At 44.2% G+C, this 23,183-nt stretch overlaps 3 protein-coding genes across 5 annotated transcripts in view; 2 read left to right on the forward strand and 1 right to left on the reverse strand.

Annotated features, from left to right (window-relative positions):
- PTGR1 (prostaglandin reductase 1) overlaps nucleotides 1-23,183 on the forward strand; it is a 129,684-nt gene that overhangs the window by 1,565 nt on the left and 104,936 nt on the right. The window lies entirely within an intron of this gene.
- Nucleotides 9,173-17,050, reverse strand: DNAJC25 (DnaJ heat shock protein family (Hsp40) member C25). Its single transcript, XM_068177164.1, has 4 exons — nucleotides 16,699-17,050; nucleotides 15,566-15,718; nucleotides 13,063-13,533; nucleotides 9,173-10,123 (listed from the first exon to the last, which is right to left on the reverse strand). Exons 1-4 carry the CDS (start codon nucleotides 17,017-17,019, stop codon nucleotides 10,001-10,003), a joined length of 1,068 nt encoding a protein of 355 aa, XP_068033265.1. The 5' UTR covers nucleotides 17,020-17,050; the 3' UTR covers nucleotides 9,173-10,000.
- The window catches only part of ECPAS (Ecm29 proteasome adaptor and scaffold), a 424,259-nt gene continuing 421,394 nt past the window's right edge, over nucleotides 20,319-23,183 (forward strand). The window contains exon 1 of one of the 3 annotated variants that reach the window (XM_068177161.1): nucleotides 20,319-20,436. In XM_068177161.1, the coding sequence (XP_068033262.1) occupies nucleotides 20,415-20,436 (22 nt within the window). In that variant the 5' untranslated portion in view covers nucleotides 20,319-20,414. Of the gene's footprint in view, nucleotides 20,437-20,495; nucleotides 20,779-23,183 lie in introns of those variants that run through there. The other 2 variants (XM_068177163.1, XM_068177160.1) reach the window with 2 other exon arrangements.

The following is a 23,183-nucleotide window of genomic DNA, read 5'->3' on the forward strand; positions in this document are numbered from 1 at the left end:
GTTTGCACAGCCTTATGATGTGTCACCACGCCTGCATGGGCCTCTTCTGGGGTCTCCAGTGCTCGCTTTTGGTCACTTGGGGAGGTGTCCTCTACGAAGTTTAAAGCAAAGTTTAGCTTAGGTCCAGCAGAACGATGGTCTTAATGGTCTTTTCCAATGTTAATGATTCTATAATTCTGTAGGCACAACCAGGTATGCACATGCTTGTGCCTCAGTCAGGGCCTAAGCATGGTCATGGAAAAAGACACACTGAATCTTCTCCAAGATCCTAATACTTTGCAACCCTTTTCTCCATAATGATCTCGTCGCTACCCAGTACCAGCAATACTTGTTCATGTAGACATTTCTCTCTCAAGTCAATTCAACCTACACCGGCTATGCTAAGCCTACTATTGTAACTCCCAGCAGTCTCTGAAAATTTATGCCCAGAAGAGAGACATAATTTAGAACTACCATGGTAGTCTAGAAATGCCTAGTAGCCTCTGGTAACGAGAAGTCACTGCAGTGTTGACAGCTTTCTAAAGACACCTGAGTTTTTTCTTTTGTCACAGAAATGTGACTGCAGTGCTTCTGCCCAGCAAATTTTTGATGCATTCCATGAATTTATGTCTGCATCTGATTATTTTCAAAGGGGTGACATGTCTAGAGAAGACAGAACTCCAAAATGAACTCAGTAAAATGGCTCATTTCCAGCTGTTTTTGTGATATGTCTGACTTCTCCAGCCACTTGATATCAGGCTAGAAGTGTTACAGAGACAAAACACCATTGCCACTGAAAGATACAGCTCTGTCCTCTGCCAGGACTGTACCTCCATTGCATTGATTTCCACTATAATATCAGGTCATGAAATTCATCTTCATTACAAGGAAGGTAGACATCAAGGGAAAACAGATCCGTGTTTCAGCTTCATATTTGCATAACCCAAATATTTTGCTTGGAAAAGGACAGAGCATAATGCTGCAGAAAGTCAAGAGCAGCAGAGCTATTAGCCTGTGAAACTGCACACACAGGTTTAGATCCTCTTAATACAATTGCCTTGTACATTTCCAGATGTAACTGTCTTTTTTAATAATCAACGCCACTGTATTTGTGCTTAGCTTCATTCTCTGTTTCTACCACAGCAACTTACTCTTCCCTCTTCCACTCTTGCAGGACACTGATTGTGTTTTGGAGGATGAAGCAGCAGTAAACCAAAGCTGTGGTCTCTCACTTCATACACATCTTTGCAGTGTCCCTAAGATTACTTCATGAAAGCAAGCACAGCTTTCTGTGCATACCTTCTTTAACAATTTTTAGATTATAATTGATAATTAGATGCAAAATGAATTAAGTTCATTGCTACTCTACATTCAACAAAGATTAAGGAAAAATCTAGCAATTCCTCTTCAATTTTACTACCCTGTGCAGAGATTCAGCATAACATTTCTGTCATGCTGTTCTGGCTTCTGCTGGGATAGAGTTAATTTCTTCTCAGTAGCTGTTATGGTCTTGTGTTTTGGATGAGAGTGGTGTTGATAACATACTGATGTTTTGGTTTTTGCTAAGTCCTGTTGTTCCAAAGTCAAGGACTTTTTATTCCCTCCTTCCCTCATGCTCTCCCAAACCAGGAGGGAGCATAGCAGGGACAGGTGGCCTGTAACTGGCCAAAGGGATATTCCACACCATAGTATGTCATGCCCAGTACCTAAACTGGGGGGAGTCACCAATCTGGGTTTGAGAAGGGGAGTCTAGCATCAGTCAGCAGGTGGTAAGAAATTTCATTGTGCATCACTTGCTATTTTCCCTTTTTGTTATCATTGTTATATTATTTTACTTTATTTTCAATTATCAAATTGTTCTATTTCAACATAAAAATTTCAATTCATCTCTCCTTCCCACATCTGCAAACTGTCCAGTTTTTGGGTAGATCTCTGGGTGATGTTCTGAATTATTTATCTGACCTTAAAGAAGACTTGAACCATTTGCAACAACATGCTGGCTCCCAATAAAAAGACCAATTGGGTTTCAAAGGTAGTCAAAGGATATTCAAAATCTTAAAAATTCTTGACTACTCTTATCAGCCTGGAGGGCAAGGAAGGAAAATAGGAGAGGGAGAAAAAAAATAGGAAGGAGTTCCCCTCATAGGCTGTTCCTCCAAAGGGAAAAATACAAAGATTATTAATCATTCACAATAAAGAACTCCCAAAGCACAGAGGTGCCTGCAATGCTGAATACATGCACCTGATTGGTTTATGTATGGCCAACACTGTCATATCATAGTCCCATCCTGCAAAATACACCACAGAGAACAAGTACTAGTATCACTGGTACAATACAGAAAAACTGTCACAAATATGAGAGCGAATAAGTCCACATTGTAGCTAGCAACTGTTAAACTACAACAATGAATGTTTATAACAATTTTCTTTTAACACACTTTCAGACCTGCCCTTATATCAACCGTTTGGGTCCATGATCAGGTGTGAAAAGGATGTTGTGGTTTAAGGCCAGATGGAAATTAAGCACAAAGCAACCACTTGCTCAACTCCACCCCCTCTCTCCACCTCCAACCCAGTGCAATAAAGAGAAGGATCAGAGTAAAATTCATATGTTGCAATAAGAATATTTTAATAATTGAAAATAAAGTAAAATATAATAATAATAATAACAATAGAAAGAAAACAAACAAGTGATCTACAATGCAATTGCTCACCACCTGCTGACTGATATCAGACTCCTCCTTCCCAAACCTAGCACAGCTGCCATTCCAGGTAACTCTTCCCACTTTATATACCAGGCATGATGTTCTCTGGTGTGCAATATCTCTTTGTCCAGTTCAGGTCACTTGTCCCAGTTTGGTTTTATTTCTATATCTTTTCACTGGCAGAGCATGAGATAAGGAGGGTAAAAAATGTCCTTGACTTTGGATAAGCACAATTTAGCAAAAAGCAAAACATCGCTGTGTTATCAACACCATTCTCATTCTAAATCCAAAACACAGCACTGTAACAGCTACTGAGAAGAAATTAACTCTGCCGTAGCTGTTACTGGAACAGCTGAATAGTTTGGGGTGGCAGGGTGCATGGGATTTTATGAGTAAGTACATAGGGCAGTGGGCACCTTCAAGATATTTGCACCTTGCCCCTGAGCAAGTACAGAATGCAGAAACTAGTAAACTACTTTTTAAATGTGTGCTGTCATCCTGGAAGCCCAGAGAGAGCCCAAATCACTGCAACATGTTGTGGCCTGGCCCATTCTTATTGAGCCATGGTCAACACTGCTCAGTAGTCTGAGGGGGAAAATATCTCTGAATCTGACAATAAGATGAAAACAGGCCATGCAACTGCTCCAGCCACTGTGGGACACTGCAGCTGCTCTGACCCCAGTGACAGGAACTGCCACTAACACCACTGAAACAGAACCTACAGGGGCCAGTGTCAGTTACCCCTGTATAGAAGCAGAAGAAAAGTACATGAAAATCATCCTGTAAAAAACCTTTAGCAAAAGCAGTCAAGGAGGACAGGAAGAATAAAGAGGACAAAGAAGCAGCACTGTCACAAGGGTGAATTACAGAGCCATCATCAAGGCCATCACAGGAACTGGAGGAGGAGACAGAAGAGACAGCCACAATTGATCCCTTTCCCTGAGTGAGCTGTGGGAGATATGAGAAGATTTCAGTCATTGTCCAGGTGACGGTATAATCACCTGGCTGTTCCAGTGCTGGGACAATAGAGCCAATAGTGTGGCATTAAGAGAGTAAGGAAAGCAGGGACCACTTGCTGAGAAACTGGGCATTGACAAAGCAATGGGAATAAAGACACAAGTACTTTGTCTGTGGACATGACTCTTATTAAGTGGGATGGCAAGGTATCCCCATAAAGAAGATATTCCATGTAATTTAAGCGAATGGGCTGCAATAGAGAGAGGTATTAAATACCTGAGGCAATTAGCCATATGAGAAGTGATATATTTTGACCAGGACAATGTGCTACCCAGGTCCAGATCATGTCTTATGTCCACAATTCATAGTGGAAATTTGTACAGAGTGCACCAACAGCACATGCCAACCCCTTGTCAACAGTATTTCTGAAAGATAATGCACAACTAACAGTGGGTGATTTTCCACATCCAGGAATACAAAGACAGTATTCCTTCCCCCATCACTGCAGCTGTGGAAAAGCTATCAGATAAACTGGTAGATTAACTGATTCAGGATTTTCAGCATTTCAGAGAGAATATGTCCTACTCCTCACCTCTAGGGGCCCCTCTTTCTACTACTGACAACAGGTGTCCTCTTGCTCAAGAGAGAGGATATAAAAGGTACACACCACAGGGTGCCTATGGTTTTACCAGGAGGACCACAGTGAGGATATGAGGAAGAGGGATGAACAATCCACCTTGATCCTAGATGCACAGGTGCAGGAATTGCAGGGGAAAAGAAGCACAGTGCAATTTTTTCCAGGGAGGTTGCTGCTCCAGTCTCCAGCAGACAGTTTTCCAGGCAGAATGGAGTGTCTGGTTGTAATACTGACCCTATGGAAAGAAGTTCTAGTCCATTTCTACAAGATGCTAGTGGGGAACCTTGAGATCGGTATTAGAAGGGCCTTAGCCTCTAGCCAGGTGGAGGAGAGGGATAACTGGGTTTACTGGGTTTACTGCTGTGCCAGGCCATTGAATCCACATTGCGTGGATTCAATGGCCTGGCACAGCAGCCCCACAGGAATACAAGGCTTTGGTAGACACTGGTGCACATTGTACCCTAATGCCATCAAGCTGTACAGGAACAGAATTTATTTGTATTTCTGGAGTAACAGGGGAGTCCAAACAGCTAACTATATTGGAGGCTAAAATTAGTCCAACTGGGAATTAGAGGAAAAAGCACCTTAGTGTGCCTGGACCAGAGGATCCACGCATCTTTGGCATAGACTGTGCCAGGAGATTATATTTCAGGGTATTGGTGGGCTTTTGGTATTACTTCTCAAGAGACAGAGGAAATTAAACAGTGGTCTACCTTGCCTGCTCTCCCAGAGCACTCTCCTGTTGTGGGGTTGCTGAAGGCTGAAGAACAGCAGGTGCCATTCACTACCACAGTGGTGCATGGAAGGTAATAAGGCTGCAACAGAGACTCTGTAACTCCTACCCATGGTTTGCTGGCTGGAGAGCCAAGGAGTGAACAGCAGGACCTGCTTACCCCTTAACAGCCCCATATGGCAAGTGTGAAAGTCTATTGGGGATGGAGACTAAGAGTAGATTATCATGGCCTGAATGAATGCTGCCTCTGAGTGTTTGCCACACCAAACATTCTGGAGCTTCAGTGAAAACATGAGTCAAAGGCAGCCAAGCGGTGCCAACACTGACATTGCTGACATGTTTTTCTTAATCCCTCTGGCAGCAGAGAGCAGGCCACAGTTTGTTTTCGCTTGGAGGGATGTCCAATAAACCTGGAACTGACTGTGGCAGGGATGGAAACACAGCCCTACCATCTGCCATGGACTGATCCAGACTGCACTGGAGCAGGGTGAAGCTCCAAAACACCTGGAATATATTGATGAGATCTTTCTTTGGAGGAATACTGCAGGAGAGGTTTTTGAGAAAGGAAAGAAAATCCAAATCCTTCTGAAATCCATATTTTCCATAAAACAGGGTAAGGTGAAGGAAGCTGCATAGGACATGCAGTTTTTAGGAATAGAATGGCAAGATGGACATCACCAGATCCCAATGGACTTTACTTATAGGATAACAGTGATGTTCCCACCAACTACCTAGAAATAAACACCAGCTCTTCTAGGCACTGTGGGATTTTGGAAAATGAACATTTCAAATTCGTCTGATTGTAAGCTCCCTCTAGCACATGACACAGAAGAAGAATTATTTTGAATGGGGCCCTGGGCAGCAACAAGCCTTTGAATAAACCAAATAGGAGATAATCCATGGTGTATCCCTTGGCCAGTCTGAATAGGGCAAGATTTAAAAAATGTGCTTTATACTGCAGCTGAAGAGAATGGTTCTTCCTGGAGCCTCTAACAGAAAGCACCAGGTGAAGCTCAAGGTTGAACCCCAGTTTTTTTGGAATTGGCCATAAGGAGGATCTGAGGCCTATTATACTCCAACTAAAAGGAGACACAAGCCAGCTTATGGTGTCCAAGCCACTTTGGAAGTGATTAGTACTGAAGCACAGCTCCTCCTGGTACACTGGATGTATGATGGGCTGGATATTCAAAGGGAGGATCTCCTCTACACATCATGCAACCAATGCTATATGGAGTAAGTGGGTTGCACTTGTTGCACAACGAGCTTGGATAGGAAACCTCATCATCCAGGAATCTTAGAAGTGATCATGGACTGACCAGAAGGCAAAGATTTGGGAATGTCACCAGAAGGAGAGGTAATATGTACTGGAGAGGCCCCACTATGTAATACATTACCAGAAAGGAAGGAGCAATATGCCTTTTTTTGTTTGGGTCCTTCCTGTCCTTGTGGGAAAGCACTGGAAAGTGGCTGTATGGAGTCCCCCACAACAAGCTGCAGAAACTGCTGAAGGAGAAGGTAAATCAAGTCAGTTTTCAGAGTTGAAAGCCATCCAGCTGGCCTTAGACATTACTGAATGAGAGAAATGGCCGATGCTTTATACTGATTCACAGGTGGTAGCAATTGCCCTGTGGGGGTGGTTGCAGTAACGGAAGCAGAATAATTGGCAAATTGTGAAAAAGAATAATTGGTGTAAGGTAAACCCATCAGAGTTGCTGCATTGTGGCAAGATATTGCTGCCCAGATGGAGAGCCTGGTTGTGAAGGTGTGTCATGTGCTAGGCCACTGAAGAACATCAGCATAACCAGCAGGTGGATCAGGCTTCCAGGACTCAGGAGTCTCAGGTGGACCTGGAGTGGCAATTCAAGGGTAAATTATTTCTAGCTTGGTGGGCCCATGACACCTTGGGACACCAAAGAAGAGATGCAACATAGAGATAGGTTTGGGATTGAGAGGTGGACTTAACCAAGAACACAGGTTATTCATGAATATGAAACATGAGCTGTCATAAAGCAGGCCAGGCAGGTATGGGGAGGCCTGGCAGATTGACCATACCATACCCCCCCAAATCTGTGATGGCAAGTGCCATGTGCTCACAGTGGTGGAAGCAGCCACTGGATGGCTAGGGACGTGCCCTGTGCCTCATGCCACTGCCTGGAACACCATCCTGGGCCTGGAAAATCAAGTCCTGTGGCAATATGGCACCCTAGAAAGGTCTGAATCAGACAGTGGAACTTCATTTCTAAACATCCTCATAGACATTTGGGCCAAAGAACATGGCGTTGAGTGGATGTGTCATTCCCTATCATGCACCAGCCTCTGGAAAGAACGAATTATGAAATGGACTGTTAAAGACTACACTGAAAGCAATGGGTGGTGGGACATTCAAATGTTGGGATACATACACATTTAGCAGAGGCTACCTGGTTAGATACCAGAGGATCTGCCAGCCAGGCTGGCCCTGCCCAAAGTTTTTATGTGGTGTAGAAGGGGATAAATTTCCTGTAGGGAATACTAAAAGCATGCTGGGGAAAGTGGTCTGGGTTATTCCTGCCTCAGGAAAAGGCAAACCTATCTGTGGGATTGCTTTTGCTCAAGGACCCAGGTGCACTTGGTGGGTGATATTGGAGGATGGGGAAGTCCTGTGTGTGCCTCAAGGCAATTTGATTTTAGGTGAAAATAGCCAATGAGTTAAACTGTATGATGTTTGTCACTATGCAACACTGTATTACCACTTCTGTGTGTAGAAGTGGTAGCAATAGCTGCATATGTATCACCTCACAGACCACCTCATGGCATCAATCCTAATCACAACTGTTCTGGGGATCTCAGCCTGACTTCCCTCTGATCATCACACCCACAAAAATGAACTTTGATAAAACCACCATGTGCAGCAGTACTGGGATCAGAACTGGCTTAATGTGCAGCATGCAACAAACCAACACCTCATACCATCTTTTCTGCTTGTAAGACTCTTAACAAGGATGAAGACCAAGTCATGGATTAAATGAATTCAACAAACATTTTTTTTTTAATTGTGTGGATGTTTTAACAGTGTTCAATTGACTAAGAGAATGATGTTTTTATATCTATCAAACAGGGAAGGTGATGGGATATTGGGGAGTGTGAAATTTGATGTAATGCAAATGATATGGAATAAGCACTGGGTATTGTCCTAATTACACCTTCTCAGCAGCTGTTACAGTGCTGTGTTTTGGGTTCAGAATGAGAATGGTGTTGATAATACAGCAATATTTTGGTTCTTGCTAAGTCATGCTTATCCAAAGTCAAGGACTTTTTCCCATCTTGTCTCATGCTCTGCCAGTGAGAAGATTAAAAAAAAAAAACCCACCAAAACAAAACCCAAAAAAAAAAAAAAAAACCCAACCAAAAAAAAAAACCCCAAACCAAACTGGAAGGGAGCATAGCTGGGACAAATAACCTAAACTGACCAAATGGATATTCCACACCAGAGAACATCATGCCTGGTATTTAAACTGGGGGCGTTACCCAGAAGGCCAGCAGATCTGGGAACAGGAAGGGGAGTCTGGCATCTGTCAGTGGCTGGTGAGCAATTACATCATGCATCACTTGTTTTACTGTTTCCCATTACTATTGTATTTTACTGTATTTTCAATTATTAAACTGTTCTTATCTCAACATACAAGTTTTACTTTGACTCTTGTCCCCATTCTACCAGGGTGGGGGGAAAAGAGAGGGGAGTTGAACAAGCAACTAAGAGGTGTTTCATCTCCAGCTGGGCCTAAAACTACAACACATGTTTTTGAATATATTTTTTTAAACAGAAAACTGAAACAACAATTCAAAAATGTGCAAAAAAAAATTGTACTGCCAGAACCAATCTCCACAAAAGGTAGCTAACAAGGCACTGTTTTCAGCAGTTTCCTTCTAAGGAACTCACTTTTACAAGTATGATGACAGGAGAGACACTATGCTCCCATCTTTCCTTCCCCAGTAAAATTACTGAAGAGGAATAAAGCAGCAGAATCTCTTTTACCAGCAAATCACAGAAACTCTCTGATCTCGCTTGTTACAGAGCAAACCACACAGACTGCTGTTATGCATTATTTATTCTAAGTACTCAGAGGTCTGATCAGAAGAGATAAATGTAATGAATACTTAAGATTTAGAATTTAAAACTAATTAAGTCTGCATATATAAACTTTTATTTACATAAGGCATCAAAATTGCCCTTTTTAACAAAAGGGTCATTTTCCCTTTAACCAATAATTTGGTGAAAGGAATGTCACATTTAATAAACTAATATTCACTGGTATACTTGTTCTGAACAAGAAGGTATAACCCAATGTACAAGATTAAAAACCACAAAATATCCAAGCATACTGTTTCATTAATTACTCTGTAGAACAAAGAATTAAGTCTTATTTGCATCACAATGATGATCAATCATGCATAATTTATTCCCACGAAGAATAAAATCCATTTCCAAGTGAAGCAGGAATAGCAGTAGTCTTTTATAATCCCCATATTGTTTACATGAAAAACAACCAATTTGGCATCTTAAAAATTATATTGAAAAGTAGGGGGAAAGAGGAAAACAGAAAATGACCCTTGCTTCAGAATCTTTTATAAGCATTTTCAGTTTCCACTTGCAGAAACCCTTCAGCTTAAAAACTGGGACTTGTCAAGGTTTGAACTAAAAACATTTTCAGAAAGACTAGAATAATGGTTTCATTGATGATGAATATGAAGTATCTAGCAAAAATACATTGTTTGGAATAATGAATTCCACACTGATATCCCCAAGTAAATGGCATATATACATTAGGCTGAGCCTGTTTTAATAGGTCTGATTTATAAAAATGGTAAACCTGTATTATGCTTCTGCCTGATGTAATAGTTCCTGAGTTTTAGATCACTGCTAAGCCACAGCAGACAAAACTCTGAATGATGTAATGAAAAGTTTTGCAGATCACTTTCAGCAATAGCACACATTTTGTTCAGCAACTTTCAATCGTCAATAAAAGTCAGTCTTCCAGGTCCTTCATTTTTCATCCACCGCCGGTATCTCTTCCATCGGGGATCCATGGCCATCTTCTTCTTTAACTCCTCCTCTTGTTCTCGTTTATACACCTGGTAAGACAGAGAGAAGGTTTTAATAAGGATGAAGAAACAGCTTAACTGTTCTTTAAGTAGGGTCTAAGTGTTTATTCTTCAATAATTTGCCAGCTTATTGTTCTTAAGACTGAGTTGCAGTACAGAAGCAGACCCTGACCAACACCAAGTGTTGGAGGACCTGCAGCCCAAGAGCCTACTACTTACTGCCCAAGATGCTTTGTGTTTTTGCTGAGAGCAGAACAACCTTCCTGTAAGCTCCAAAACTTTTTTTTTTGCTAGAGAAGTACATGCTCAATGAGTTCAACAAAATTCACACTAAGCAACTGCTCATATTCTGAAAATCTAACCTTGCAAGTCCCTTTCAGCACACATAATGTTCAATGGAGCTGTTCAGCTCCTCATTTTAGCTGTTCTCCCTTTTCAAAGTCATCATCTAACAGAATAGCACTATGGGACTTTTTGTTCCCAAGTAAGGTTCTCAGCAAACTTAAGAATATCTCAAATATCTCAGCATCCAGTATTTACAGTACTAAAAGATAAACAATTATATTCTGTCAAGAAATATTCTGTCACTGCAATGGGATCTACAGTTAACAGCAAAGTCAATAATCTTAAAAAAAAAAAAGCCAAGAAAATGCAACAGTATCTGCATTTTTATTCTGGAAGGCAGTTTATGTAGGTGCAGCCAGCATGAATCTCAAAACCATCCATGATTTTATCATTTCAGTGTCATGTGACTTAGTCTGACTCAAAGGCCAATTAAATTTAGAGTTCTGCTATGCACAAACAAGATTTTGAAAATATATTATAAATGGCCACATGAATATACAAACTCAATGCTCAGTGATCATAAAGGTTTTAGGAACCACTAGGAAGCAGTAAAAATATTGTGGAGCTCTGTGATGTCCCTGTGTATTGAATTCCTGGTCTTTCCCATCCTAAAACACTGGAAAACTGAACAATATGAGATAGACATCTCCAGTGATGAAGGAACAGACAAGCTTTTGGGGAGAAACACTATAGCGTTATTTTTCAGCCTAGAAAATACATGACTTGGTTTCAAGTAAGGATATGGCAGTGGTACACAAAAGCACAGCTAGCACAAGAACAGAATAAAGCATGATTATTCTCCATTTCCTGTAATACTGGAATGAGCAGGAGTCCAGGTGGTTTCAAAAAAATCCTCTTCTACCACCTTCTTCAAGTATTGATGAACTCATGACCACATGGCACAGCAGACTGAAAACTTCACTGCATACAAGTGACCAGGTAAAACTCATTGAAGCAATTACCTACAAAGACACCGTTTCCTTTTCAAAAAGTCACAAAGCTGCAAAATATAATGGATAAATATTACTACACAGGTGCAGCTGTCATGTATTTGTTACAGAAAATGAACTGCTGGCTACTACAGGAGACAAGTGTGAGCTAAAAACACTTCACTTGTGGCAAATACAGCTCTTTCACATTCAATGACCAAAACATCCTTAGTTAAAAACTGCATGCATGAGAAACTAGGGCAGTTTTTCCCTACTACAGGATATCTATCCAATCTTCTCCCATATTAACATCTGCTTTAACTAGCAGCATTACTCAGTCTTTGGACTTCAGATTGTTCCTTCAAAAGAGGCAAGGGTGGATTACCCTACAAACTTGAAGAGGAAAATGGTAAAATAGGTGTTAATGTAAGGAAAGCATCAGCTGCTAGGTATGTATATGTGCTCAGTTAGGATGGGTTTGCTAGAAAACATTCTCTTATCTTTGATGTCCTGCCATCATCCCACCTCTTTCCCCAGCATATGTAGAACAGCAGCACCAGCTCCATATCCCCTTAAGGAGACTAAGTTCACATGCTCATGTTTTTCTTTAGAAACCTCCCATCAAAATGGCCCACAAATGCACCTCTGTGGAATAACAGAAGGGTGCTGTCAACATGCCATGCCTCAGCATCCCAAATAATTCTGGACTGAAAAATCCATGCTGTGGCTAATGTTCTTTCTCTGCTCTCACAAATTTTTTAAAAATTACATAGTGACTATCTAGTATTGACTATTAATTTATTACCTATCCATGGCAAGAGCAGAAGTTGTGCCTAATGGTGGTTTTTATGCCATGCCTACTTGAATGGGTATACAGCACTGCAGGAACAGTCTATGACTCACCACAGGCCAAAGAACTATCAAAGGACAGATGGGAAAACCAAACCAAAACAATAACAAACAATCAAAACAGTCTGAGCCAGGAAGTAACAGCTTAGAAGACTGATGAAATAGGAGTTTCAGACAATCTGGGTAATACTTATTACAAATTGTTACTGTTTGGAGAACAGACAATAGTCTTCAACCTACCATAAGAGCACACTGTTACTACTGCTCTGGGACTGCTGGATAACCAACATTAGTTTTTCCACCAGGGCTACTGATAAGTAACATAGAAGAGAGATTTTCAGCTTCCCTGAAGCTGCTGGATAGACCTTAAAGACTAATTAGCAAAAAAAGCTAAAGGTATGTAAAAGTAGCTGGAACCAGTGGATGAACAGATAATAAGGAAAACAGTGGTGTCTTTGCATGTAACAAGAAGCAACAGCACATGCCCAAAGAAAAAGTTCAAAGGACACCTGTAATATTGAAACACTGAGTCAATACAACCATCACAGACCCCTTCAGACAAGCCTCTAGAACCATAAAAGGACTTCCAAGAACCAAGCAGGACTTGGATGCATGCAAATTAGCTCTAGGAAAATGATGTTTATGTATTAATTAGGAAGCATATTGAATGAATATGTATGATCATGATGGAATAAATACCCCACTGTAAAGTTTCATGACATACTTTTGATTAGAGGATATATGCTTGGGGTGTGTCCAGTGCTGTAATAAAGAATGCCTGCTTTCTAATACTTCAAGTTGTGTTAGAAAGTTTACTTCCTGGCTGATTTCAGTATCACTACCCACCTCATAGTTTTCTCGTATCCACAGCTGCCGTTCAAGAAAGGTCTCTTTTTGATGATCTTCCAGGCTGTCAAACTGAGACTGAGACATTTTCATGTACCTTCGTATGATATACAACTTCTCTTCCACACCATACTCTTGCCCTTTAATAGTGAAACAATAAATCCACCAAAAGTACCAAACTATGTATTTGCACCAGTAAAAAGGAGCAAGAAGGATCTGAAATAGAAGGATATCATATATTTTGGGCTTCTGATAACCACCCTTTATATCTATTTTATTTTTAATAATGTCTTTGATAATTTCTTCCTCCTCTTCACGAATTTCTTCTTTAGACCTCCTGTTCTTGCCTTTTTCTTTAGTCTTGTTGAGTAAACCTTGTTGCCTGGCAATCTCAGTAGCTTGTATACGGTATTTTGGCACAGATGCTAAGTAGTTGATAGCTTCATTGTAACTACTCCACCAGCTGAAGAACTGTAATTTAAGAACAGTAAAAGTAAAAATCATGTTTTAATACAGACACATTCCTATCTGGAGGTTTGCCAGGAAAAGAAAAAAGTTATGCTGTCACACACTTTTAACCACAGTTATATTACAGAAAGGGCAAAAAGTGAAGCTAACAGTACTTCTGTGGTATCACAGAAGCTATCCCTCCAGACTCAGTGAAGCACCTGGAAAATTGATGTATACAAGTGTATCTCAATTGATGATGACAAGGAAGGCCAAGCAGACACTATCCTGAACAGTTTTGTTCCTGAGTAGATGGCAATCTCCTGCAAGTTAATACCAGGCTGTGCCAGCCATTCTTGTTATGAATAAGCCCCTCTTGTTATAATTATAAATATAGGAGGTAGTATAAATAGTATACAAATATTTAAGTGTGAAATTGTTACCCACTTAAAACAGTTCACTGAACATTGACTAAGTATGTGACAATCTCATTAGTCTGGCAGTGTCCACTTTACAAGACTCAACATACCTCTCATACCTCTCTGATTGCCAGCTGCGCTCTGGATTTCAAGGGAGTGGGGAAAAAAAAACCCCAGACAACAAATCAGAAATTTATTGCCTGGATGAACACAGAATCATAGAACATCCTGAACTGGAAAAGACTCACAATGATCATCAAGACCAGCTCCTAGCCCTGTACAGCACAACCCTGAGAATGCTTCATTCTGAAGACAGAAGAAGCACAAGAACTAGCTAAGAAATTATGTTATTCCCATCTAGGGTCTTGTAAATGACCTGAGATGAGGCATGGAAAACATGGAAGAAACTAGACAGGCAAAGAGGGAAAAAGTTAGCAGCTCACTTTCATTCTTGGGACATCCAAGCGTGTCGCACTGACACAATGTTTTTAACCATGACACATCTCACACCATTTAGCAAGACCAAGCACAGACATAAACCCACTATACAACCTTAGCAAATGCCGAGAAGCAGAAACAACAGAAAGCAAAATGGGCAAACCAGTTTACACAAATGCTTGCACTTGCAGAGAAAATAAGAAATAAGACATGAAATGAAACTTTGCCACTACTAAATCTGAAGATAAATTAGGTATTTGGCTGAATATGCCATTAGAATTTATTATTCCAAGCTCTCAAATTCTGATCAACATACTTCTTATTCCAACTCCCAATGTCCCACTAAACATTGAGCTGCCTGCACCACAGCATAAGCTATATATTTCTCTCTTAAACTTCTTGGGTATTTCTAATGATGTTTTGAACCAGTGATTTAAAAGATCCTAAAGAGAAGTTATGTACTTTTGTGCTCTTGTCAGCAACTGCACAAGCTTTTTCATCTAAAACACAGGGGGTTTTCTTGGCCTTGTATGTACCACCTTCAGAGTAAACTGCTGAACTGAATTTGCTTCTCTCCTGACTTCATCAATGTGGTGTTTAAAATACAATGCAATGAGAGATTCATAAAAGTTTAGTAAACTCCTGATATTCAGTCCTATCATCTGAACTGAGACTTGAATTCAGTTTGCTAGTCTGTTTTTTTTTGTTTTTTTTTTTTTTTAATTTACTTATGGAACTTGACAAGCTGACACACTTTGTTTTGGGACTAGTCCTGCCTGAGCTACTCTGAGCCTGCCAGGAAGAACTGAGTAAATTCTTCAGAAGAGATGCACCTTGTCTCAACAAAAATAAAAGAAACTTATCTCTACCTCTCTACCTTTGTTCCAGGTACCTCTCTACCTTTGTTCAAGGCAGTCAAAAATCTACTAAGTACCTCCTGACTCCAGGGTTTTTATGGACACCACCTCTCTACCTTTGTTCAAGGTACCTCTCTACCTTTGTTCAAGGCAGTCAAAAATCTACTAAGTACCTCCTGACTCCAGGGTTTTTATGGACACCACACAGATGTGAACCACAGCATAGAGGAACAGGGCCCCTCACTGACACTATATATTAAATGGTACATTATGAGAGCTGCCACTACTTCTCTTCTTGTTCAGAAACTCACGGAACAGTATGATGTAAATGTGAAATTTTACCTGAAACACGGAGATGGCACACACTGTAACTAGGATCACTATTGTGACGTCTACTTTAGGTGCCAGTCTCCTGCGGTAGTAGTGGTAGTAATGCCTGTAATACTCTTCAGGATGATCCAGCATGTAGTCATAATCTTTACGTGTTTCTTCATCCTGCAGGATGACATGAAAAACTCGTTCAGGTTTAAATTCCTGCTTTCACTTGCTCTATTGTACATGTGCTTTACATCTCAGTAAGGACCATGCCTCTGTAAAACTGGCGGCAGCCCAAGGGAGTATGAAACAGAGGAAATTAGTAATTTACTTATATTCTCTATAAATTTGTTCTCACACTTACCTGCCCATGCACATATGACATGTTTAGCTGTAAAATGAATAAACAGGTGCTGTGCAAAGGCATTTAAAACTAGAAAATAGACAAGCAACTTGTTTAACTTCAGAATGGGAAGTCCAGCTGGACTGGAATTAATCAGTATTGCTCAGGAAAAGATTTTCAGATGAAGAACCTAGTAGAAAATTGTTTTACAAAACTTAAAGGAATTAGTTTACAGGGCTATGGAATCTGTCCAATGGAAGGCCAATTCAAAACCTCATTGTTCTCATGTCTTACGAGTTTTTCATCATTTTCCTCCATGTAATTGCGGGAGGGGAAATAATTTTGCGAGGCTCAACTGAATTCCTTTCAAACTCCGTCCCCCCTTCCGCCTCGCAAAAAAAAAAAAAAAAAAAAAAAAAAAAAAAAAAAAAAAAAGTCCCCTTTTCTAATCCCTTGTAGCCTTAAAACACTTACATGTCTCCTTCTTCCATTCCTGGGTTCCATCTTTGCAAAGTCACACACGCTTTGCCCTGAGAAGCTTTCCCTTACAGATCCCATATGCTATTCGAGTCAGTGCTACTTTTAAAGGTATACCTCCAAGATAAAGCCCAGTCGGTTCGTTATAAATAAATAAATATAATTTAAAAAAATTGAAAAGAACGCGTTCTAGACACAGAAGGATTTTCAAGAGCACTCCATCCTCCTTCCCGCACTCTCGGGCTGGCTACGGAAGGAGGCTTTTTCGGGGTGTTTCTCCTCCCCGCCCTGACTGCTTACCGGAGCGGCTCCGGCCGCGGCGGCGGTCCCGCTCTCTCACCTTGAGGGTCTCGTAGGCAGCGGCGATGAGTAGGAATTTCTCGTGCGCCGCCTGCGCCCCGCTGCCCTCGCCGCCCGCGGGCTCCCCGCGGTAGCGGTCGGGGTGGTACTGTCGGGCGAGCTGCCGGTAGGCGCGGGCGATCTCCGCCTTGCTGGCCTGCCGGCTGACGCCCAGCACCTCGTAGCAGACTCGGCGGCCGCAGTAGAGGCGGTCAGTGAGGCCCCGTGCCGGCCGCGGCAGCAGCGCCGCGCACAGGCACAGGCACAGCGCCCACCGCCCGCCCCGACACCACCGTGCCGCCGCCGCCGCCGCCGCCGCCATTTCTCCGCCGCCGGGGCCGGGGCCGGGCCGCGCTCCGCGCCGTGCGCGCGGCCGGCGGCGGGGCCGGCGCGGAGGGCGGAGGCGCGGCAGGGGCGGGCCGCGACAGGGCCCGCGCTCGAGCGTGGCGGAGGCAGGGACGGAGGGACGGAGGGACGGAGGGACGGAGGGACGGAGGGACGGAGGGAGGCAGGGAGGGAGCGCGGCCTGCTCGACGCGCCGGGCGCTGGGACGGGTCCTTTGTCCCCGACTTCTCACAGGCTGCTGCCGGCCCGCTTTTCCAAGCCGGCGGTGTGCCCTTGCGTTGCACCCACGCCAGCGGAATCCTGGGATGCATTCGGAAGAGCACTGCCAGCAGGTCGATGAGGTGATCCTGCCCCCTGTACTCAGCCCTGGTTAGGCCGTATCTGATCTGCTGCGTTCAACTCTGAGCTCCACAGCTCAAGAAAAACACGGAGATACTGGAAGGGGTCCAGAGGAGGCCACAAAGGTGATTTGGGGTCTGGAGCACCTTTCTCATGAGGAGAGACTGCAGGAGCTGGGCCTGTTCAGTCTGGAGAAGAGATGACTGAGAGGGGATCTCATTAATGCATATAAATATCTCAAAGGCAGATGCTAAGAGAATGGTACCAGACTTTGCAGTGATTCTCAGCGGTAGTAGGAGGAGCAGAGGCCATAAGCACAAGAAGTTTCACCTCGACATGAGGAAGAATTTTACACTGAGAGTGGCAGAGCACTGGGACAGGCTGCTTAGGGAAGTCACGGAGTCTCCCTTCTGGAGGTAGCCAAAATGCACCTGGACACGTTCCTGTGCCATGTGCTTTAGGTGCCCTTTGCCTTGGCAGGGGGATTGGAGTAGGTGATCTCCAGAGGTCCCTTCCAACGCCACTGGTTCTGTGATTCTTCCAGGGAAGAAACCTTTGAAGTACTTCCTGAGCCTGTACCTGGTTTAGGCTTGCTCCTAGCAGAGCTCAGGGTCTGACCACCTGTCATGTAGGGTCCAAAACAATTTAAATGGCTCCACTTTGGGAACCGCCCAGTACACTGCCTCCATGGCGCAGAATTCATAGAGAACATTCCTCCTGTGGATGCCCAAAGACACAATTGATAGGTGACCTCATCTTTGTCTAGAAGTATCCTAAGGGAGGGTGACAAGGTTCCACCTGAACATGAGGAAGATTTTTTTTATTGTGCAGGTGACTGCACACTGGAACAGATTGCCCAAAGAGGTTATGGAGTCTCCCTCATCTGAGAGATTCAAGAACTGTCTGGATGCAATTGTGTTCCATGTCCTCTAGGGTGGCCCTGCTTGAGCAGGGAAGTTGGACCAGATATCCTTCCAGCCTGACCCATTCTGTGATTCTGAGTGATTCTGTATGCACAGCTCCCTGAAATGGTGGCTTTGACAGCAGGTCTGCCACCTGTGATGTCCCATACCCAAAGACTTCTCCTGGAAAGGAGGATTACATCTCTGTTCTGGTGTAACCAGCAGGAACATCACCTCAGTGTTTGACCTTTCTTAGGAAAGCAGATATGGGCTTGATGCTGCAAATACCACAAAAATGCTCAGCTCATCAGAGAGCATGTGCTGTTCTTAAAGCTAGAAATGAGTGTGCCTCCCATGTAGCTGGTTATAGATATTCTCAGTTCAGTCAGAGAGAAAAGGAGAGAGATTTCTACCAGGCTAAGCCTGGGAAAAAGTCCGAGAGGAATGCAGACAATTATTATCTCTTTTCTGTTCATATTGTTTATAGATATCTTCTACCACTGTGTGCTATTCATACTGCACCAATGGTGTGAAAGGTTTTCACTTTGAGACCATATTTCACCTTAGCAATCCTGGTTATAAAAGAGGAATACTACACTACTTGTTAATAAAGTTTGGATCATTCTTTGCCTTCTGAACTTGGAGTCATTTTCATTCCAGTCCCTGCCTCAAAAGCAACATCTGGTCTCCTCTTCTGCCTGTCTCCTTTCTGCAATAATAAATACTTAAAATGCTTATAGTTTGCATCAGTTGTGGATGGGCCCCAAATCTGCTTCCTCAAAAAAAAAAAAAAAAAAAAAAAAAAAAAAGGTCCACCTCTTTACAGCTCACTTCCTAATTAGAGCCCAGCCTCTCAGCGCTGGAGGCTGTGAGTCAACTCCTCAAATGATTACATTAAAAATTGTGGTGGGTTGACCTGGGCTGGGTGGCTAGTGCCTACCAAGCTGCTCTATCAATTCCCCTTCTCAGCTGGATGGGAGAGAGAATAAGGTGGAAGACGACTTGTTAGTTGAGATCAGGCAGTTTACTAAAGCAAAAGCAAAAATTTATGCGCACAAAAGCAAAGAGGAATAAAATAATTTTATTCTTCCCAGCCACAAGCCATGTCTGGCCATTTCCTGAGGAGTGGGACTTCAGGATTGTAGAGGTTGCTTTGGAATGCAAAACTGTAGAAAATGAATGCCCCCTGTTCCTCTTTCCTCCCTCAGCTTTTGTATCTGAGCTGACATCATATGCCATGGGATATGGCTTTGGTCAGTTTGGTCAGCTGGCCCGGTTGTGTCCCCTCCCAGGATCTTGCCCACCCCCAGCCCCTTGATGGATGAAAGAATGTTGGAGACACAGTGCAGATGCTGTGCCAGTGCTGCTCAGCAACAGCCAAAGCTGAGCAGCAGCTGGTGTATTTTCAGCACCTTTCCAATTATCAATGCAAAGTGCAGCAAGGTGAGGGCTGCTGTGGGGGAAATGAACTCCAGCTCAGCCAGAAACATTGCACAGATGTAGCAAAAATGGTGCATGGAAGCTTTTGTCACCTTTTTTTTTCCTGACTCGAGAAACAAAGCTAGTCCTCTGACATCTGTCACTTGAACTCACGTCTGCCTTGGGGCTGGCCCTGGAGCTTTAGGGAGACGTCACCAGCTGCCCCGTGCCGCCCGCAGGAAGCAGTAAGGGAGGTGGGGAACGGGCGCCACTCTGTCTGCTTCCAGAGGTGCCCCATCGACGCCTCGGCTGGGGCATATTGTCAGGTTGCTTCTTACAGAAATCACATATGGCATGGCAGAGTTTGGGAGAAAGACGCACTGTGGTGGTCTCTCGGAGTAACCCCAGAACGGCATGGGAAGAGTTCTACAGGGTAGCTTTATCCCTTCGGAAAATGGCTCTGGAATAGAAGCTCGGCAGCGGCGGCCGGGAGGGCGTGGCCATGTCGCTCGGTGGGCGGGGCCTTTCCCGGCTATGGGCGGGGCCTTTCCCGGCTATGGGCGGGGCCTTTCCCGGCTGTGGGCGGGGCTCTCCGCCCTTCCCCTGCTAGCGCACTCACGGCCGCGCGGGGGCGCCGTACGCCGCTCCCGGCCCGTCCCATCCCATTCCATTCCTGCGCCTCCGTGCCGGGCGCGGAGCCGGCGCGGCCGCCATGGAGGTCAGCGCGGACTCCGGTCAGTGCTGTCCCCGTAAACCTCCTCCTCGAGGCCCGCCGGGCGGGGCGGCGGCGGCGGGGCCGGGCCGTGTACGCGACGGGGGCGGGCGGTGGGGACGGCAGGTCTCTCTAAATATAGACTGGCGGTGACAGAGGAACGGACCTTGCCACTGTCGAGGGGAGCCGCCGGGAGCAGGAGGAGGAGGGGGTGGAAGAGGTGGAGAGGGAGGAGGAGGAGGAGGAGGAGAGACGCCCGGCCCGGTGCCGGTGCCGGAGATGGGTGGGAGGCGCGGGGCGTCTCTCGCCGCCTCCCCTCCCTCCCCAGCCGGCAACATGGCCGCGGCCGCCCAGGACGAGCTCAGTAAGTGCTCGCGGGGCAGGGACTCGCAGCGGGGGCTGGCTGGCTGGCTGGCGGGCAGACGGCGACCTGGGGTTTCCCCGCAGCGGGTCTTCTCCGCGGTGGGGCCCGGCCGCCGGCCCGGCCGGGCGGTGACGGCAGCGGGGCTGGACCGGCCGTGGGAGGCCATCTCGGGAAGCGGAAACCGGGAGCAGCAGCACCTCCCGCATCCCCGGCCTCTCACGCCGGCTGCGTGACCTTGCGGGGAGGCAGAGGCGGCTCCTGGCCGGGACGGAGCCTGGGGTTGCCGGGACCACCGGCGCCGTGGGAGCGGCCTCCGCCCACCGCTCCTGGACGGGCAGGAGCGGCACCGCCTGTGCCCGTCGGTGCTCTCGCCGTGCGTTGTGCGACTGCCGTGTTTGAGCCACAGCAGCGGTGTGAGCACAGCGCAGGCTGGCACGACCCGGGGCGGGTTCTCCCAGCGCCCTGAGGTGCCGTGCCCCGCGGTGGGTACGAGAGCGCGTCGCGGCCGCCCCTGCGGCGCTCGGCACATGACCGGAGGTGCCGCTGCCGTCGAACATTCGGGATAGCGGAGCTCGGCCCTGCCGTGTCCTCTCCAAAACCTTTTCTCAGAGACTCTGGGGAAGCACCCGATGAGCTGTTCTTTGGAGAAGCTTAGGGAACTTAAAAATAAAGCGGTTTATCTTCCCTTGCTTTTCCCGGCCTGGCATAAAGATGGTTCTTATCTTTGAAGAGTTAATAGCGAGATAGCATATGACTCAGCCAAATGAGAGGGCCTTTGGTTGCCCTGAAATAGTACTTGGCAGTCGTCAGAGAGAAAGGGCAGAAGAAATACTTTGAGCATATTTGAGCACTATTAGCTTTCAGTACTAAAGAATTTCTGTGTGCTGTTTCTTCATTTGTTGTTTTTTTTTCCGTTGTTACTGTTGGGTTTGGTTTTATTTTTTTAATTGTGAGCTTCTGTGTAGACAATGTCCTAATTCTGCACTTTGTTAGATGTTACTAGAACGAGGTTGAGTCATATGGTAATGGTGGGGATGTCCCTTATGTAGCCAAGGTCCCATGGTGGAGTAGAGAAGAATCTTGATCCTGTACAGATCCTAGAACTGGAGGACCCTAATGCCAAGATATTTTTTCCATTGACACCTGGGATAATCACTGCTGCTGTCATGTAAGATCCACAATGCTATTGTGAATCCTGTTGGTGAAACCAGTCAATGTCTTCCTTGTGACTCCGTGGCTTTTATCAGTATGTAATCTAACTTTCCAGGCTCCAGATCTGATCCTGCAAAAAATTAGTTCTCAGCCATGTGCCTGTTGCTACACAGCCCTTTGTCTTAAGCTGGACTAGAAAGACAAATGTCCCCAGACTGAGGTTCACATTAATAATTACATTATTTCATTCAGGTTATTTGACCACGACATCCTTCAAAAATTAGAGAGTTTTATTTGTTTGCTTAGAAATCTTTTCTTTGGGTGGGAGGAAGAATCTCTTTTTGGAAATTTCTTTTTGTTTAGTTTGGGTTTTTTGTGGTACCTCTCTGTCGCTAAATAGAGAGTACTGTAATCTTAAATAAAAAATTAATTAAAGCTAATGGAAAAAAGAGTAACTTCATGTAGAGAAAGAGAGGGAAGCTAAGCCTCCTTGTGGGCTCGCTCTTTTGATACATTCAAATAGTTAAATTTCAGCATATTTGGAAAGAAATCCTTTCTTTTATAGGATAATGACTAGTCCTGAAATGACAAAAATAATTACCATTAGTTTTAGGTTGGAAAACCAGGTTTTCTTGCTTTATATTCATGTAGTATTGTAAATGGCTGTAGGAAGCTTTCATCTATACCCCTGTCAAACATGGAAACTGTGTAAATGCTGTGTAAAGGATGCCTCTCATTTTAGAGGACAAGTTGTTTGAAGGCAGCATAAGATATGGCAGTTTAAAAATTAATGCATAATTAGTAAATTGGCCCTAAAGCCACAAGAGTTCAGATGCAAGAGAAGCAAATTAATCTTGAGTAATAGTAGTCATCCATTCAAATGGAGAACCTGTGCCTGGAATATTGCAAATCGCAACACGGGTTCTGATGTACTATTCAAGCTTTTATGTAAGCTTTTCTATAAAATGAAAGAATAGAATGGGAAAAAAACATAATATATGCTTCCTCCAACAGGCCTTCCTAGCCTTTTCCGGTCAAATCTTGTAAAACAACCTGGTGAATGGCCTGTTTGTACAAGTGCTCCCTTAAGTTTTTTGGTTGTAGGCACACAAGGGGTTACTGGTAGAGACAAGAATAGCACCAGCAAATCCTGACTCACTGTTTGCTGCTATAATCATACTAGTTATATTTTCTCCCAGAGTCTAGTAGCATTTGAACAATAATTTGATTCCTATTTTAGTAGTTGCACAGCA

Source organism: Anomalospiza imberbis, chromosome Z (genome assembly GCF_031753505.1).
Source record: "Anomalospiza imberbis isolate Cuckoo-Finch-1a 21T00152 chromosome Z, ASM3175350v1, whole genome shotgun sequence".
NCBI lineage: Eukaryota > Metazoa > Chordata > Aves > Passeriformes > Viduidae > Anomalospiza > Anomalospiza imberbis.